The 19176-nt window shown below is 37.3% G+C and overlaps 1 protein-coding gene across 10 annotated transcripts in view; it reads right to left on the bottom strand.

Moving 5' to 3' along the window:
* The window catches only part of THOC2 (THO complex subunit 2), a 135549-nt gene that overhangs the window by 34611 nt on the left and 81762 nt on the right, over nucleotides 1-19176 (bottom strand). For 7 of the 10 annotated variants that reach the window (XR_012515618.1, XM_074391604.1, XM_074391603.1 and 4 more), the window contains exons 13-23: nucleotides 15651-15692; nucleotides 14769-14899; nucleotides 14565-14666; nucleotides 10181-10265; nucleotides 8610-8703; nucleotides 7500-7580; nucleotides 5509-5605; nucleotides 4335-4385; nucleotides 3373-3490; nucleotides 1979-2158; nucleotides 763-927 (exon numbers count right to left, since the gene is read on the bottom strand). Coding sequence is in view for 9 of the 10 variants with exons in the window: in XM_074391604.1 (XP_074247705.1) it covers nucleotides 763-927; nucleotides 1979-2158; nucleotides 3373-3490; nucleotides 4335-4385; nucleotides 5509-5605; nucleotides 7500-7580; nucleotides 8610-8703; nucleotides 10181-10265; nucleotides 14565-14666; nucleotides 14769-14899; nucleotides 15651-15692 (1146 nt within the window). In the remaining variant the exon portion in view is untranslated. The remainder of the gene's footprint in view (nucleotides 1-762; nucleotides 928-1978; nucleotides 2159-3372; nucleotides 3491-4334; nucleotides 4386-5508; nucleotides 5606-7499; nucleotides 7581-8609; nucleotides 8704-10180; nucleotides 10266-14564; nucleotides 14667-14768; nucleotides 14900-15650; nucleotides 15693-19176) is intronic. The other 3 variants (XM_010341715.3, XM_010341718.3, XM_010341717.2) reach the window with 1 other exon arrangement.

Here is a 19176-nt window from a genome sequence, read left to right as displayed (position 1 = left end):
CTGTTTTCTTACAAGCCTGAGAAGGAAATGCCCTTTCTTTATTTAGATTTTTGTTATCTCTTAAAAGACAAAGACAATATTTTACACAAGTAAGAGAGAAACGGTAGCTTGAATGGCCTGCACCACTTTCTGACCTGGCAAAGTTCAGCCAACCTCAGACAATCAGGTGTTCCTGTTTGCTAGGGTTCCATAATGCTGATTAGTGTGTTCACTTAGCACAGGTCAGGTCAGAATTCCTAAGATGAAGCAATTCTCCCACCTCAGTCCATCAAGAAATCAGGTATCCTCTTGTATAGCTGAGACTGATCTACCATGGGGTTTGACAACAATAAGACATTACACAAAGACAGCATACAATTATCTGGATTAAGAGGATCTGAAGGAGAAGAAGCAGCCTAACACCACTCTCTTATTGTCTTTTCTCCTTCAGAGTGTACAGATAACACAAGAATTTCTGCAAAGCGCTAACAAAGTGATAATTAAATCAAGTAACAGTTAGAAAAGTGGGAAATTGTAGCAGTTGATATGTAAACACTAACAGCAGATGTCTGATTAAATGATCAATTAGACTCCAAATTTCTCATCACCTTTTTTGTATACCTCTACTACACAGCTCTGTGTCCCTACCAGAAACAAAGAAGGGATCCCAGTTTAAGGGCCAAGACCTTCCCCCAAAATATGTAGTGAAATGTACTTACATATAAAACCGTTAAGAAATAATTTGGATCACTCTTAAGCGGCAGCAAAGGCACTTGTACTTACCGAAATATGATGGGCATACATTGGCCTAGACAGGAAAAATGCTGCATCATGGGGTGTATGAAATTCATTACAGAGTACATCAATTGAAGGCACTCGCTTTATATAATCTTCTGTGCTCAGATTAGATGCTAAAAACCCGCCGAACTGCACCAGGGTATCATGACACTAAATTTTAAAAATAAGACAAAATCAACGTATTTTCCAAAGTGAGTAAGAAGTCATTTTAGGAATATTTTAACAATTAAGAATCCAAATTTTACAACCTAAGAAGACTTCAGAGACCATCTACAAATATAATCACATAACCATATTACAAAAAAGATGCCAAGGCCCTAACAGGTTGACTAATCCAAGGCTTTACTAGCCAACTAGGTCTCTTAAATGCCAAGCTGTATTTCATCACTTTTAGTGGAATATATTTACCTAAATCAAATAAGATAATAACCATAGGCAAACAGAAGTCAATTCCTTTGCCCTTAAAAGAAGAAAACTTTATTTACAGAATGTATTCATAAATATCAAGTACCAAAACCTAAGATTAGCCCACAAAATGTGTCTAACTATCATCAACTATAACACAAAGAAAAAGAGAGATAGCAACCCAGCCTGCGCAACATGGCAGAGCCCGAGTCTACAAAAAAAGTCCAAAACTTAGCCAGGCAAGGTGGTGCACACCTATAGTCCCCAGCGACTCAGGAGGCTGAGGTAGGCTAACACTTGAGCCAGGGAGGTCAAGGCTGCAATGAGCTGAGATCATGCACTGCACTCCAGCCTGAGTAACACAGTAAGGCCTTGCCCAAAAAAAAAAACAAAAAAAAAACTGACAGACAGACAGAAAGGAAGGAAGAAAGAAAGGGAAAGGGAAAGGAAAAGAAAAGAGAGAGCGTGCACGAGTGATCAAACGAGCATCTATTCTATTACGACTGAGATTTCCAGACATCAGGAAAGATATAAATGCAAACAACTTGAAGTTGCAAGAATTTAATGATGTAATATTTAAATAATTGACAGTCTTACATATAACATCTCTTGGAGCGAACTCTTAAATATCATAATTTACATAGAAATAGGCTCTATTTCCTGAATGTCTATTTCACATTAGATTAGGATGTCTCATATTCACATGATGTGCAAAAATGACGTTTTTCAAATTATAACATCTTCCTTTAACAGGATTTAAAAAATGTACATAAACATAATAGCCACTTTAACTTGCCTGGTCATAGAGCTTTCCCACAAGTTTCAAATGTTTCTCTCCACCTTCCTGAAAGATTACTCCATTCCTCTGCTGAGCCATAAGGAGACAGAGAGGAAGGGCAAGATCATGGTCCAACAGAGCATCCTTTAATCTCTGAGAGGATTTTTTAGTGTTTCTGATCTGACCAAAATAACCACCCTGCACAAGAGAAGACAAAAATTTACTAATGTACAGTATATAACCCATGCTGTCTAATTTGATAAAGACATAGCAGAAAGTTGAGTTAAAATCCTTAATATAAAAACTCCTGCATTACACATTTCTTCCCTTACACAAATTTATTTTAGTGACTGTTACTAACTGCAGTCACTGGCTTAAAGACAAACATCAGCTGAATTTAAATTCTTGCATATTTTCCATTTTCCACCTTGCAGTCCCTCATAAAGGATTATTAAATTATTCATTGTGGCACAGATTCAACAGAGCAACTAAGATTTAAGGGAGTAAGGATATCAAGGATCACAGAAGACTTAGTAATTATTTAGTAATTATTTTATTTATTATTATTTTGTCAGGGGGAGGAACAGAGTCTTGCTATCATTACCCATGCAATGGCATAATCTTGGCTCATTGCAACCTCCGCCTCCTGGGTTCAAGCAATTCTCCTGACTCAGCTTCCCAAGTAGCTGGGATTACAGGCGCCAGCCACCACACCCAGCTAATTTTTTGAATTTTTTTTTTTTTTTTTTTTTTTTGAGACGGAGTTTCGCTCGTTACCCAGGCTGGAGTGCAATGGCACGATCTCGGCTCACCGCAACCTCTGCCTCCTGGGTTCAAGCAATTCTCCTGCCTCAGCCTCCTGAGTAGCTGGGATTACAGGCACGCGCCACCATGCCCAGCTAATGTTTTGTATTTTTAGTAGAGACGGGGTTTCACCATGTTGACCAGGATGGTCTCGATCTCTCGACCTCGTGATCTGCCCGCCTCAGCCTCCCAAAGTGCTGGGATTACAGGCTTGAGCCACCGCACCCGGCTAGTTTTTTGAATTTTTAACAGAGACAGGGTTTCATCATGTTGGCCAGGTTGGTCCCTAACTCCTGACCTCAAGTGATCCACCAGCCTCGGCCTCCCAAAGTGCTGGGATTACAGGGCATGAGCCACCGTGCCTGGCCTTAGTTGGTAATTACTTTCCTTACAGATGCATTACTTACTTTTATATTTTGCTTCAGCTTTTTTAAAAAGTTAATTACTGTATCTCAATTTCTAAAACGGAGTAGGGGTGGTTGTGAAAGGAAGGCATGTACGGCTTTGACATTTGGTTTTATTAACTGACATATTGTTTGTATTCTATACTATGATCATACATACATTATGAATTTTTAAAGTTGTTGAACAAAAATAGCAATTCTTACCTCAGCTTTTAGCTGCTCTCCACCAGTCATGGCCTCTAGTTGCTCCATTGTCATTTCCTCTGTAATTTCTATTCCTGCCATTTTTTGCACCACTTCTTTCAATATAAGCAAGTCAAAACTATTCAAAAAGAAAAAAAAAACATTTTACAGTTAGAACTTCAAATACAAAAATAATATACTGTACTTAATATACTAAGAATCCCTAAATTATTTGTATATGAATATGGGGGAAGAGGTTGAAGCAGTTTTTAAGGAACTGCATTCCTAGAACTATATTGTCAAATACTTGGTGTGTATGTTTATTTTAACTTTTACTTGGAAATAATTTCAAATTTACTGATAGGATGGAAAAATAAAAACAGTACAAAGCTCAACCATATATCCTTTATCTCAACTTCACCTAGTAACATTTTTAATCCTGCTTGCTTTATCATCTGCACTTTCTTTCCCTCTCTGAAGCCCCTCTCTACATACATAGTCACACACTCAATTTTTTAATCATTTGAGGGAAAATTATTTACATCATGGTCTTCTGCCCCTAAAATTTCTAAGACTGCATTTCCTAAGAGAGCTATTCTCTTACATAACCACAGCAGTTATCAATTTTAATAAATCTAATACTGATACAATACTTTAATCTACTATTCATATTTCATTTTACTGGTTGACCAAATAAGGTCCTTCATAGCATTTTTTCTCCTCCAATACAGGACGGCCAAAATGTTTTTGATGGCATACAGCCATTTCTAAATAATCCACTTACTAAAAAGGGACAAAGATGTAGCATGGTCACATAAACTTGGAAGAGAGGGAGGGAAGGAAGGAAAAAAAGAAGTTCTAAGTTGGGGTATCTGAGCCAAAGATGACAATTTAGTGGCCAGTCTGAAGCACATTTTTCAGTAATATGCCAACAGTTATGTTTTTTAATCTTCAAAGTTTAGGACTACCAACGGAAACAATACCTTTTGTCCTCTAAGGATAGCCAATACCTTATGTCCTCTTCTTTAGATAACCTAAACAAAGTAAAAACATTCTTTCCTAAAAAATACAGATGTTTTTCCAAATGTAAAGTTAGACATACCCAAGACACAAGCTAACAGATGAAGAAACCATTTTCTAAGATTCTTAAGTGTTCTCTCAACTTGCCTTGTTTTCCTCAGTTTTTCTTTTTTTAAGAAAGCCCTCATGAAACTAGTATATAAATACCAATGAAACGGTTTATTTTTCCTTTAAACTATGCTTCAATTAGATGGTCACAAACACTGTATTCACAGTACAGAAAGCTGAATTATAGATTAAAAAATAATGTATGTTCTGCTGGTCTAAAGACAAAGAAGAATAAAAATATATAGAAATGGCAGAGAGATGAGCATAAGGGATGTGCCAATACAATTTTACGTTTAAATATTTTTTCAAGTTTTCCGTATGCCAAAATAAGAATCTGTCAGTAATTACTTAGGTAATACTTGTTTAGAACACCAAATAGTTTTTAATTTTTTGTTTGCTTTCTACCAGAAAGCTTTTGAAAACAATTTCAGGTTCTCTGATTCGAGTCAGTCTACTTCTCTTGAGGTTTAACATACACACATATTAATTCAAACTCTAAGCACTGATACTGGCCCAAAATAAAATAAACTTCACTATTTACAAAGAAAAGAAGACATTGTCCAAAAGGCATGGAAGTATTATGTATCTCTAAAACTCAAATTCAAAAATTATCCTTTAAAGGTATTGAATACACCCTCAAATAAACATGTTCCTACCAGATGCTCAACGTGATACAGGTCAATTACTGCATACAGACCTAGTGCAGTATGTTTTGTCATAGGAAGATACACAATACATTACATTAGCCATTTACTCAAAAGCCTAATAGGCAGTCAAAATAAATCAAAGTATCTTTTTAGTGCGTTAACATATATAGCCAAATATTACATTTATTCGTGAAAAAAGGTGTCTATTTATGTATTAAGTTATCATTTAACTAAAGAATTTCATGTAAATAAGTGAGCAGCTATTCTACTTGAGCCTACAACCAACAAGTAAGTAGTCTTTCAGGATAATAGGAGTCTCAATACCCCCAAACCAACAGAAGTACTCTATTGAATTTTATTAAGTATAATTTGCTATGAATACCTTTTACCCGCCTTTAGCTGATTGGCAACATACTGAAGAAGACCGGCAAGATCAATTGGATATTTACGAAAAACTGCACCACAGAAACTAGCCAGACCTATATGAAATAAAAAAGGAGTAAAAACAACTCATAAAACAAAATGTACAAGTATCAGTTCTTCAACTAAACTTCTAAAACAAAATGAGGTAGGCCTAATTGTATTGCTGATGCTGTTGAATGGAGTTCCATAACAGTAACAATAACCAATATTTACTGATCATAGATACATGTCAAGCACTGTACCAAGCACTTTATAATGATTATCTTATTTAACCCTTGCAACTATTATCTTAGGTTGGTATAACCTATTGATGAGGCAAATTCAGAACAGATACGTCATGTAACTTGCTCACAGTCACATAGTACGAAGTAGAGCGGTAAGTCAAATCTTTGCAGCCTGATTCCAGAGCTTGTGAAACTAAGATATAACAAAATCTTGCAGATCACTCAGTAAACTTGAATAAATGACAAAACACCAGGCCCCTGAATGTGAGTCAAGAAAAAATAAAATCTCTTTTTATCTAGGAACATGCCACTAGTTGTGGAGGTGGAAGAAAATAAGTAAAGTATTACCAGACCTAGAAGCAGACAAGAAACCAATTTTAACCAACGGTCCTCATCATACCATGAATAGGGAGGAAACCCCAGTCAATACAAGAGTAGGAGATTCTAGTAAAGTCAAGTACTCTGCAGCCTATTCCACAACTATTTGCCAAGCACCTAAATGATACTGGACAAAACACAAGTCCTGCCCTCAAGGAGCTGAGTCTAATGGAAGATACAGAAAAGTAGACAAATAACTATGATGAGCAAAAGGCTCCATGGGAATACATAAGAGGAGCACCTAATTCAGACTTGTGGGTGGGAGCATTAACAGAAAAAGCTTTCCAGAGGAAGTGACCTCAAAGCTGAAATCTAATGAATAAACAGAACATGGAGTGGGCCATGAAAGGTATTCCAAGTCAAGTGAATAATGAGCAAAAGGTCATGGAAAGTACAAGAAGTTCAGCATTAATGAAATCTAGAATATCGGGAAGCAGGGAAAAGATAAGACTAGAACAGTGCAAAGGACCTGATTTCAAAAGAACTTACTTGTATGACTTATTAAACATTTCGGACTTTAAAGGACAATGGGGAGTCACTGCAAGATTCCGCTATCAGATACAGTAAGTTGAAAGAAAGGGAACTGGCTGCTAGAAACCAAAGGTACAAGAATTAAAAAGAAATATGGTTAGTTTTTTTTGGTTAAACTAAGTCAAGTTTTTGCTTTTTTAAGATGACTGGAACCTCAGGATGGAATGGGAAGAAATGAGACTAACTCCCTTAAGATCAACTTCTATAAAATAATGTTAGTTAAAAAGGAGATTTTCAGCTAGGCGCAGTGGCTCACGCCTGTAATCCCAGCACTTTGGGAGGCCGAGGTAGACAGATCACTTAAGGTCAGAAGTCCGAGACTATCCTGGCCAACATAGTGAAACTCCGTCTCTGCTGAAAATACAAAAATTAGCTGGGTGTGGTGACGCATACCTGTAATCCCAGCTACTCGGAAGGCTGAGGCAGAAGAGGTGCTAGAACCTGGGAAGCAGAGGCTGCAGTGAGCTGAGATTGCACCACTGCGCTCCTGGACCACAGAGCGAGACCTCGTCTCAAAAAAATAAATTAAATTAAAAATAAAATAAAATGAAGGAGATTTTACCTCCCCAGTAATACTTACCCAAATTGACTCTGATAGCAGAGTCAATAACGGTCTCTTAAGTTAGGAAAATAAATAAGAACTATATCAACCTCCTTACATAGCCAAGGACTCTACAGAACAAGCTTAGTAGCTAGATATTCTCAACAACTCTTAACAAATAGGCTCATAAAAGTCTCTAAGCATAGATAATAAAATACATAACATGGCAGTTACCACAGATAATAATTTCATCTTTTGAAAAATAAAAATACTTACTCTGAAGCCAGCTTGAGATGGTTGTGTCATCATGTTTCATTCTTTCCTTTTCTGGATTAGCTAAAGCTTCAATGATACAATCTTTCATATATTAAGAAAAAAACTAAGTCATTACATCTCTAATAAAGACCCTTAAAACATAAATATGCCACATCTTAAGGGCAAAACTGTTGGTCATTAAGTAAGACCAGGGATGCTGCTAAAACAAATTATTGAAAAATACACTCACTGTAGTACCAACATCTCTTCTTTAGCCTCCTTTCCATCTTTCAGAAATCAAGATAGATTCCATCAAAAACAAGATGTCTGGTAAGCCACCTGAGTACAGTGGCTCATGAACTTTGGAAGACCGAGGTGGGGGGATCACTTGAGGTCAGGAGTTTGAGATCACCCTGGCCAACCTGGTGAAACCCCATCTCTACTAAAAACACAAAAATTAGCCAAGTGTGGTGGTACACGCCTGTAATCCCAGCTACTCGGGAAGCTGAGGCAAGAGACTAGCTTGAACCCGGGAGGTAGAGGTTGCAGTGAGCTGAGATCGTGCCACTGCACTCCAGCCTGGGTGACAGAGCAAAACTCTGTCTCACAAAAAAAAGTTCGGTGAGCCTAACATATCTCCCTTTATACAACACAAAGACACACACACACACACACACACACACACACATACACACACACACGACTGACCAAACTTCAGATCAGCCATCTGAATCAATCTCAGATGGTTACTAAAGAAAAACAGAATGGCTGGGCGCGGTGGCTCACGCCTGTAATCCCAGCACTTTGGGAGGCCGAGGTGGGTGGATCACGAGGTCAAGAGATCGAGACCATCCTGGTCAACATGGTGAAACCCCCGTCTCTACTAAAAATACAAAAAATTAGCTGGACATGGTAGCGCGTGCCTGTAATCCCAGCTACTCAGGAGGCTGAGGCAGAAGAATTGCCTGAACCCAGGAGGCGGAGGTTGCGGTGAGCCAAGATCACGCCATTGCACTCCAGCCTGGGTAACAAGAGCGAAACTCCATCTTAAAAAAAAAGAATGAAAATAAAACATTTACCATACTATCTATTAAATATAAAATCTACATGTTACTTCACTTTAAAGGATACAGGCCAAAACATCATAATTCAATGAAGTGAGGTATTTCAATGAATCTACTACAGGTGTTATTAAGTTATCATACTTCTGTATTTGTGACAAGATCTGGAAAACAGCAACAAACAATAGAAGGCATTAACTAATCAAAGGATTTCTACTGTACCAACTAAGTAATGGCTACGTTTTATTTTTCAAAAGAAATAATGCTTATAATTAAAGTGGTTTCCCATCACTTCATATTTATATAGAAATTACTATTGTGTCATTGCCTGAGAGAATATTTTCTTAGGCTACATTTTTTAGTTAGGAAAAAATCCCAATTCTATAAAAAAATGACAGTGGTTATTTGGAATTGCAATGAATCTGCAGATTCCTTTGGGCAGTATGAATATTTTAACTATATTGATTCCTCCAATCCAAGAGCATGAAATGTCTTTCCATTTGCTTTTATCACTATGATTTCTATCATCAGTGTTTTATAGTTCTAGTAAAAATCTTTCACCTCCTTGGTTAAATGTATCTCCTGGTACTTTTTTTGTGGCTATTGTAAATGGAATTGTGCTCTTGATTTGGTTTTCAATTTGAACATTATTTGGTGTATAGAATGTTACTGATTTTTGTATGTTAATTTTGTATCCTGAAACTTTACTATGGGTTTGCAGGCACATAAAGATAGAAAGACACTGGGGACTCTAAAAGTAAGGGGTGGGGTGGGGCAAGGTTTGAAAACTACCTATTGGGTATTATGCTCACTATTTGGGTAAAGGGTTCAATAGAAGCCCCAACCCCAGCATTATGTAATATATACATGTAATAAACCTGCACATGTACCCCCTGAAGCTTAAAAAAAAAAATTTAAAAAGGAAATCATTCTAGTTGGTCCAGAGCTGAATTTTAGAATGAAAGAGTGTAGTATCTCTCATGTGTTTTAGAAATCTCTAAATATTGGCAAGGCATGGTGGCTCATGCCTATAATTCTAGCACTTTAGAAGGCCAAAGCAGGCAGATTACCCAAGGTCAGGAGTTCAAGATCAGCCTGGCCAACATGATGAAACCTCGTCTCTACGAAAAATACAAAAAAAACTAGCCATGTGCAGTGGCGCACACCTATAATCCCAACTACTCAGGAGGCTGAGAATTGCTTGAACCCAGGAGGTGCAGGTTGTAGTGAGCCGAGATCATGCCACTGCACTCCAGCCTGGGTGACAAGAGCAAGATTTCACCTCAAAAAAAAAAAAGAAAAGAAAAGAAAGAAAAAAAGAAATGTCTAAATATTGAAGTACTAGTATTAAGTATCAATCACAATGAAATGTTATTTGAATGTTTCTAAAAACTAAATTCAACAAGTAACACTTCTAGAAATCAAAATGTGGTATACAAAATAACATATTGTCTATAATAGTAACACTGTTACATATTACTATTAATAGAAAAATATATCAATGTGTTAAATACATTGTATAATGTATAATTTTCTTTTTAGCATAACCTTACAATATTTCATTTTCTAACTTCCACTCGCACTGATTTAAAGGCAACAAAAAGAAAAATCCCTTAAAATAATATTAACCTCAAAACATACATAATCAAACAAAATGGTTGGATTGCTGTGGCTCAGCTTCCCAATTTGTCTTCCAGAAGGCTTCACATTTTCCTTGGTTAGGCGCCTACAGAGGAAGAAAAAGGTGGCAGGGATCATCTTAAGTAACATTCTTTGTAATGTGGATAGCTTTGTTACAACATAGTTGGGGGGAACCAATTATTCCCCAAATATTCAAAATGGATTCATGTAAACGACCACATTCATCGTATCCTTTATGGCAGGATTTGGGCTATTTTGGTTAGGGATTCTCCAGGATAATATTGAGACTTCATATTAAATGCTTAACATTTATAAAATACACATTTCAACTTTATATTAATAGTCTAATAATCAGTAAAACTCTTAATGTACTCTATACGTACATAAAACTCTTCTTACAAATAATCAAAATTATTTCAGATTTAGGAGGATTCATTTATCAGTTTAGGGATTAAGAGATTAAATTTGGTGTCATGCAATGAAATGCCTCATGCCATCTGGCTCAGTGACTCGAACAGAGTAATAGCTCATGCTGCATTCCTCAATATGTAAAGTTATCTGCTTTTCATAGTCAAGGTAAACAATTATTTTGAAGCTAAATTCTACTCTTTTTATTTCTTCCTTTGCTCATTATTTAAATTTATATCTATGAATTCTTACAGTTCAAAACAATTATTACACAGAATCTTAAATGCCTGTGATGAGATTATTACATAATAAATGTAGAGACTTCAAAAGGCTACAAGTGACAGTAAGGAAGCTTTCTAGGATGAAAATATAATGACGTAAATTATAAATGCAGTTTATAATTCAGGAAATGTGACCATTCTCCAAGTGACAAACTTGCTATAATTAATTATGACAAAACTGGCCCCATCAATCAAAATTATTTCATCATCAACTGTTTCTTTCCAGTTCTCCATATCCCAGTTTCTTCTGTTTCACAGAAAGAGAGACCATTAAATGTTAGCTATTCAGTATTTTGTTCAAACTTGAACTTACCACTACCTGTCCCTATTTCTAACCCCAATATTTCAGATCCCTACCCTCTACTTGCCAAGGCCAACCCCTCCTCTCTGTTTTTTATTCCATTCCCTTCTGCCTCCATACCCTGGAGGGACAAACAAACAAACAAAAAAACGAAAAGAAATGTTTTCTTGTCTTTGTCTTCTCCTCAAGCTACCAGTGTCTGGCATATAGAACACAATAAACATTTGTAGAAAGAATTATTAAATGCCCTATAGCAAGCTCATGTTTTAAATAGTATTCAAAGCTCATGAAATCCTGCAAGTAATAAATTAATACATTATATGCTCAATCTAAAAACTTCGAACAGTAACAAAATCGTGTTGTTTAAGCCTGGTAAAATAGTTATAGCTTACAAATGTAACAAAAATCCAAATATATTAAAAATTCTGCACATATTATTCTATAGTAAATTATATTTTTATTCATTCATTCATATTAATGCCTACGATGACAGTCAAAGTACTAAGCATTAGAAATACAAGGACGATTGTGTGTCAGTCTTTTGGCTAAGGTCAAGTATGGAAATATAAGGATGAGGCTGGGTGCAGTGGCTCATGCCTATAATCCCAGCACTTTGGGAGGCCGAAGCAGGCGAATAATGAGGTCAGGAGTTCAAGACCAACCTGGACAACATGGTGAAACCCTGTCTCTACTAAAAATACAAAAAAATTAGCTGTGCGTGGTGGCAGGCGTCTGTAATCCCAGCTACTCGGGAGGCTGAGGCAGGAGAATTGCTTGAACCTGGGAGGTAGAGGATGCAGTGAGCCAAGATGGCACCACTGCACTCCAGCCCGGGTGACAACTCAAGACTCCATCTCAAAAGAAAAAAAAAAGAAAGAAAAAAAGAAAAAAAAGAAAAATACAAGGATGAATAACAGTTCCTGCTCTCAAGCCTGGTCCAGTGATGGAAACAGATTTAAAATCATTTATTAAATTTCAACATTCTTAAACAAAAAGAGCAATCAAGAGAACAGTACTTATATGCTATTGATAATATAAAAGGTGGCTAGCCATTGCAGTGGCTCACGCCTATAACCCCAGCACTTTAGGAGGCCAAGGCAGGTGGATCACAAGGTCAGGAGTTCAAGACCATCCTGGTCAAGATGATGAAACTCCATCTCTACCAAAAATACAAAAATTACCCAGGCATGATAGCGGGCACCTGTAATCCCAGCTACTTGGGAGGCTAAGGCAGAGAACTGCTTGAATCCGGGAGGCAGAGGTTGCAGTGAGCCAAGATCGTGCCACTGCACTCCAGCCTGGGTGACAAAGCGAGACTCCATCTCAAAAATAAACAAACAAACAAATAAAAATAAATAAATAAAAGGTGGCTGGGGTGTGGTGGCTCACATCTGTAACCCAAACACTGGGAGATCAAGGTGGAAGGATAACTTGAGGTCAGGAGTTTGAAACCAGCCTGGGCAACATAGTGAGGTCCCATCTTGACAAGGAAAAAACAATATTAACATAAGAAGAAGAAGAAGAAGAAGAAGAGGGGGATAATATATTTGTATTGGCTTATATATACATAAAAATATCTGGAAGGATATATAAGAGACTAAATAGTGGTTACTTTTTACGGGGTGGGGAGAACTGAGTAGATGTAGGATGGGGTGAGACTTTCTGCTGTATGTATTGTATACCTTATTTACTGAAATTTAAACCATGTAAACATATAAATTATTTAAAACTTTAGATAGCTAAAAAAAGAAAAATAATCATAGAAATGTAGCAATGTACCTACAGGTATGATAACATTATATTCACAAAGAATAGTGGTGGAAATAAAGATCCATTGTGTTTGGCAGTATATGCTAGGGAAGCCTTCACTGGAAGTAACACTGGAGCTCACTCTCCAAGAATGAGGTCACCAGATGGAAAAGGGGAAAGGAAGGTAAGGGAAAACCTGTACAAACAGAGAAAACAAAAAGTACATACAAGGGAAGAGAAGCTAAGGAAACAGTGGTACAGTCAGGGAAACATAAGTAGACTCAGTACATCTGGAAGTAGAATTGGCAGGAAAGGAGGTTAGATGCAGGGAGGGACAAATCAGAGAGGACCTCTTATATATCACTATGCCATAAAGCTTAACATAAACCTTCAGGTAAAGTCAGTCACCAAATGATTTTTAGTAAGAGAATATACAAATCACTGTAATACACCAGATAAAAGAACTAAGATAGTGGTGGTAGAGACAGTAGATGAGACAGATTCAAGGGATTCAATAATGCTTAAATATATTATCAAACAATCCATGTAGAGCACTTAGTTTAATATTTGGCACATATAGTAATAGCTCCCTAAATATTAGCTGTTGTTGTTAAGCTAGAAACTGTACCTGGAGAACTCTTAAGTCCAGAAACTCTTTCATATCTAATACCATCTCCTGCCAAAACTCCCCCAAGTAAAATCATTTACTCTCATCTATCCTCCCATAGCACTTTATTCATACTATGTAACAGCACCTATTAAACTAGATTGTTTCAATATAATCCATAGGTTCACAGGAAAAAAAAAAAAAAAAAAACTAGATTGTAATCAAGCACACATTTGTTTTCCCAGTAGACTGTGACCAGAAACATTATCACTGGGCAAAGACAACATTTAACAGACATTACGCACTGTTAAATCTAAATAAACTAGAAATCGAACTACTTTTAATTCGAATAACCATACCACTGCTATGAATTTACAAAAGGAATGGCAACTGACATTACCCTCGTTGAAAACACTTTCAATACAGCAGTGTAATTAAGCATCTAAACTGATACTAATCTGAAGTATATGATTTTCATAATTAAACTTCAAATAATCTACTGGGAAGTAGAACATCACTCATGTCTTTAATGATATGAAAATAAAAGTATACAATATTTTTTAAAAAGAAATTTCTCAAAAGTTGACTCCCTATGGAGATAATTCTGCATAATTTCATTAGTTCTTCCTAATAGACTAAAAAAATCATTATGGTAACTTTCAGCAGAAGAAATTGCTAGAACTTTGACTACCTTGCACAAATCACTAAAGAGATTGAGCAAAGGCCACAGCAGGCTGTCCTTAAAAAGAAAAAAAAAAAAACACAAAACTCTCATCCTATAATATGATGCATGCATTAAAAGGGATTTTCATTAGATTTTTATCCATATGCAAACATGACAACTATGAAAACTTGGTAGTCAAATATAGCTAAAACCACAATTAATAGTCATTCTGTCTATAGTATATAAATCAGCTATACCATACACAACACACAGGCTTTCTCAAAACTGAGGCTCAGACAAGCTAGCAGAAAAGAGGTAAATTAGATTGAGAAATAAATTAGATTAATATGAAAAATAAACAAATTAAAACTTACTTCATGATATATTTGGCTCTGTCTATTGTTTGAGCTTTAACTTTTACTAAAAGTGGATGACTGTTATAAGTTTCATTCTTCCACTGGCCATACAGACGGTATCTTAAAAAATGATGAGATGAAGAATTAGGAAAAGTTAAACACTTAGAGGTTAGCATACTAGAATTACTAGTAGTTTAAAACATGAAAATAATATGTATTTACCTATGCTGATATGGAAATGTTTTAAACATTCCCCATAGTTCCTCAGACATACAAGCATTGCAGTCCATCAAAGAAAGAGATGGAAGTAGTACCTGGTCAGTAATGCTAAGCAAACAGCTAAGGATAACTTCCTAAAAGAAAAAAGGAAAAGTTATTTCAGTAAGAAGCCCATATTAATAGAATCCAACAACAAATTTATGATAGCCTTGGGAAAATTACTTTTTTTTTTTTTTTTTTTTTTACGGAGTTTCACTCTTGTTACCCAGGCTGGAGTGCAATGGCGCTATCTCAGCTCACCGCAACCTCCGCCTCCTGGGTTCAGGCAATTCTCCTGCCTCAGCCTCCTGAGTAGCTGGGATTACAGGCACACGCCACCATGCCCAGCTGATTATTTGTATTTTTAGTAGAGACGGGGTTTCACCATGTTGACCAGGATGGTCTCGATCTCTTGACCTCGTGATCCACCCGCCTCGGCCTCCCAAAGTGCTGGGATTACAGGCTTGAGCTAGTGCTGGGATTACAGGCGCTGGGCCGAAAATTGCCATTTCTTAATCTCATAACACACAATATCCCATTCCCTACCCATCCTTTTCACAACGCTTATCTATGTTTCTCCATCTAAGACATCAATGGGCTAAGGAAAGGGGTAGCAAAGGAATGAGAACTTTTATCTCTCTTCCTTTTTCAATATACTAATCCTCAGAGGAAAGAAAGGTTAGTCTTAAAAGATAACTTTGCATAAGCTGCCAAAAGCTGTAATCAGCATCTACAGTATAAAACAATTACTCATACAGATAATTAAAGCTTGTTCAGAGTAAAACTTGTAGTATACTGTACCAAGACTAACATTAGACACATTATTGGATTTTTCTAATCTCTTACCGTTTTTTCTTTATCTTCTTGTTTGCTTCCATCAGACTGAAACTACAATTTAAAAAAAGAAATTAATAAAATGCAAAAAGGTTAACATTATGCTGTCACAATTTAGTTTCTAATTTGAAAAAAATTTAATTTGCACATGGTTGTAAATTGTTCTTACTTTTCAGAAATATGTAGATTTTAAATACAGCCTGTTAACCTTCTTAAATTTTGTTTCTAACCTCTAAATCATATTTAACATCCCTGAATTTTAATTGTCAATTTTTATAAATCAATTCTTTTCTCAATCTATCAAATCAAAGGCCCTTAAAACTGATATAAGTATGTATTGTAAAACTGTAGCCAGGGCCGGGCGTGGTGCCTCATGTCTGTAATTCCAGTACTTTGGGAGGCGGAGGTGGGCAGATCACCTGAGGTCAGGAGTTCGAAACCAGCCTGGCCAACATGGCGAAACCCCATCTCTACTAAAACGACAAAATTTAGCTGGGTGTGGTGGTGGGTGCCTGTAGTTCCAGCTACTCGGGAGGCTGAGGCAGGAGAATTGCATGAACCCAGGAGATGGAGGTTGCAATTAGCTGAAGATTGTGCCATTGCACTCCAACCTGAGCAGCAAGAGCAAAAGTCTATCTCAAAAAAAAAAAAAAAAAAATTGCAGTCAGCACATAACTTCATTATGATGCATTTGCATTTTTCCATCCAGAGATTTTAGTTTTTCTTCTACAGAATTAGTATAATCAAACATTAAAGCAAAAAAAAAAATGCAAAAACAAAGCCAAAATTAAACACAAAGAAATTTAAATCTATCTTTTAATTCATCACTCCCAAAGTCCTGACTGAAAAATAAGCCCAAAATATCAAAAACATTACTAACAAAGACAAAACCATTGCCTAACTTGTACAGATTGAATGAAAAACCCTGGGTCCATATTACATAAACAATTTGCAGATTTGCAGATGGGCCCCTAAGGTGATGTTTGACAAGATGACTGTTAATCCAAAATGAAAACAGTGAATGATACTTGGTTGAATATAAGCAGATAGAGGGTTGGTAGAGTCTGTAGAGGCCAAAAAGACAATCAAAGTACTGACAACTACTGACAATCTAGATTTCTGGCAAGGATTTAGCTCAGAAACATATGAGAAAGGGGTAAGTTAATATGCAGATAACAAGCTTCTTATTTTCTTGGTAGATAAGGGTGTTTTGTGTATGCATACATTTTCACATTTCAGTAACATATAGATGTTACCATAGGAAAAGTCTAACCGTTATGCTACATTTTCACATAACACTAATTGAGGGCCTGCCATGTTACCTTTATGGGAAACTACATACACTAAATTTGTTTTTAATTGGCAGATTAAAAAGGTATGATTCCTTTCACAGAAACAATTTATTAAGTCAACATATATACTGGTAAGCAAAGAAGGAACTGGGTTATAGATGAGTGGCCTGGCAGAAAAAAAGCCAGATGGTCTGGTATGATTTGGTTTGGGGGTGGTGAGATGGCACACACATAATTCTGGTGGCATACTGGGTGTACACTGGGAAGCAAAAATACAGGTATCCTGTAATAGGAAAAACTAGGTTTATGATACATTATGTGAGGGATAAAGACAGTTAAGCTCATCCTTTCCTGGTATACTATAATTTAAAAAAACCTAATAAAGCAAAACATAGTTTTTTCCCATAGAAATAAAATATTTTCTTAGTTACTAAGCTGTCCTAATTCCCTTTCTAGGTGCCTTGTGAGTTTCAAGCATCTATGTGTCAATTCTCGAGAATTCATAAGCAGGAAAATTTGAAAAGGGAAAAGAAATATGAGAAGCAAAATAAAACCACCTAGAAGAACAATAAAAGACCTTCCTATCAAAGTCTAATTATAGCAAGAATGTACAAAATTAAATCAAGAGGTACATGCAAATAAAAGCAATTTTCTTTTGTTTGGTAGGAAAATAAATATATTCTACTCCCTTGATGCTTTTAGTTTAATTTGCTTTTTAATTCAAAGCAACTGTAACTCTCCTTTCACATAATACTCTTAAGTTTTACTGAAACCCAGCTAGAAATGGGAAGGAAACAGAAACGGGGAGGGGGGGCGGGGCAGCAACAAGAGATATTCATGCATTCACTCATTCACTGACTAGATTCCAGGCACTGAGAATTCAAACATGAAAAGAGTTCCTATCTTTGAGAAGCTGACACCTCTTGAAGGTCAAAAACTGTACTTGGGGTAGCCATGGTGGCATAATCCCAGCACTTCAGGAGGCCGAGGTGGACAGATCACAAGATCAGGAGTTCAAGACCAGCCTGACCAACATGGTGAAATCCTGTCTCTACTAAAAATACTAAAAATCAGCCGGCTGTGGTGGCAAACACCTGTAGTCCTAGCTACCTGGGAGGCTGAGGCAGGAGAAACGCTTGAACCCAGGAGGCAGAGGTTGCAGTGAGCTGGGATTACACCACTACCCTTCAACCTGGGCAACAGAGCGAAAATCCATCTCAAAAAAAAAAAAAGATTTTGAAAATGGAAAATAAAAACTGCAGATCTATGAAGGTCAAGGGGAAGTTAAGAAAAGCTGTAAAAATTGCTGAAACCTGGCGACGTGTTTAAATTTCATCAGCGTTACTTCTATGAACTCTCAGAAATCATGGATTCGGTGACTGGCAAAATGGCCAAATAGGAACAGCTCTGGTCTGCAGCTGCCAGGGAGATCAATGCAGAAGGCGGGTGATTTCTACATTTCCAACTCAGGAACCGAGCTTATCTCATTGGGACTGGTTACACAGTGGGTGCAGCCCACAGAGAGAGAGCCAAAAGCAGGGTGGGGTGTCACCTCACCTGCAAAGCACAAGGAGTTGGGGAACTCCCTCCCCTAGCCAAGGGAAGCCATGACGGACTGTGCCATGAGGAAGAGTGCATTCCGGCCAAAATACTAAGCTTTTCCCATGGTCTTTGCAACCCGCAGACCAGGAGATTCCCTCAGGTGCCTACTTCACCAGGGCCCTGGGTTTCAAGCATAAAACTGGATGCATTTGGGCAGACACTGAGCAAGCTGTAGGAGTTTTTTTTTCACCCCAGTGGTGCCTGGAACAACAGCAAGACAGAACCAACCATTCACTCCCCCGGAAAAGGGGCTGAAGCCAGGGAGCCAAGTGGTCTAGCTCAGCAGATCCCACCTCCATGGAGCCCAGCAAGCTAAATTCCACTGGCTTGAAATTCTTGCTGCCAGCACAGCAGTCTGAAGTCGACCTGGGACACTCAAGCTTGGTGGGAGGACGGGCATCTCCCATTACTGAGGCTTGAGTAGGCAGTTTTCCCCTCATAGTGTGAACAAAACTGCTAGGAAGTTCAAAGTGGGCAGAGCCCACCGCAGCACCTCAAAGCCTACATAGCCAGATTGCCTCTCTAGATTCCTGCTCTCTAGGTAGGGCATCTCTGAAAGAAAGGCAGCAGCCCCAGTCAGGGGCGTATAGATAAAACTCCCCTCTTCCTGGGACACAGTACCTGAGGGAAGGGACGGCTGTGGG

Source organism: Saimiri boliviensis, chromosome X (assembly GCF_048565385.1).
Source record: "Saimiri boliviensis isolate mSaiBol1 chromosome X, mSaiBol1.pri, whole genome shotgun sequence".
NCBI lineage: Eukaryota > Metazoa > Chordata > Mammalia > Primates > Cebidae > Saimiri > Saimiri boliviensis.
This window is presented reverse-complemented; position numbering and strand designations above follow the sequence as displayed.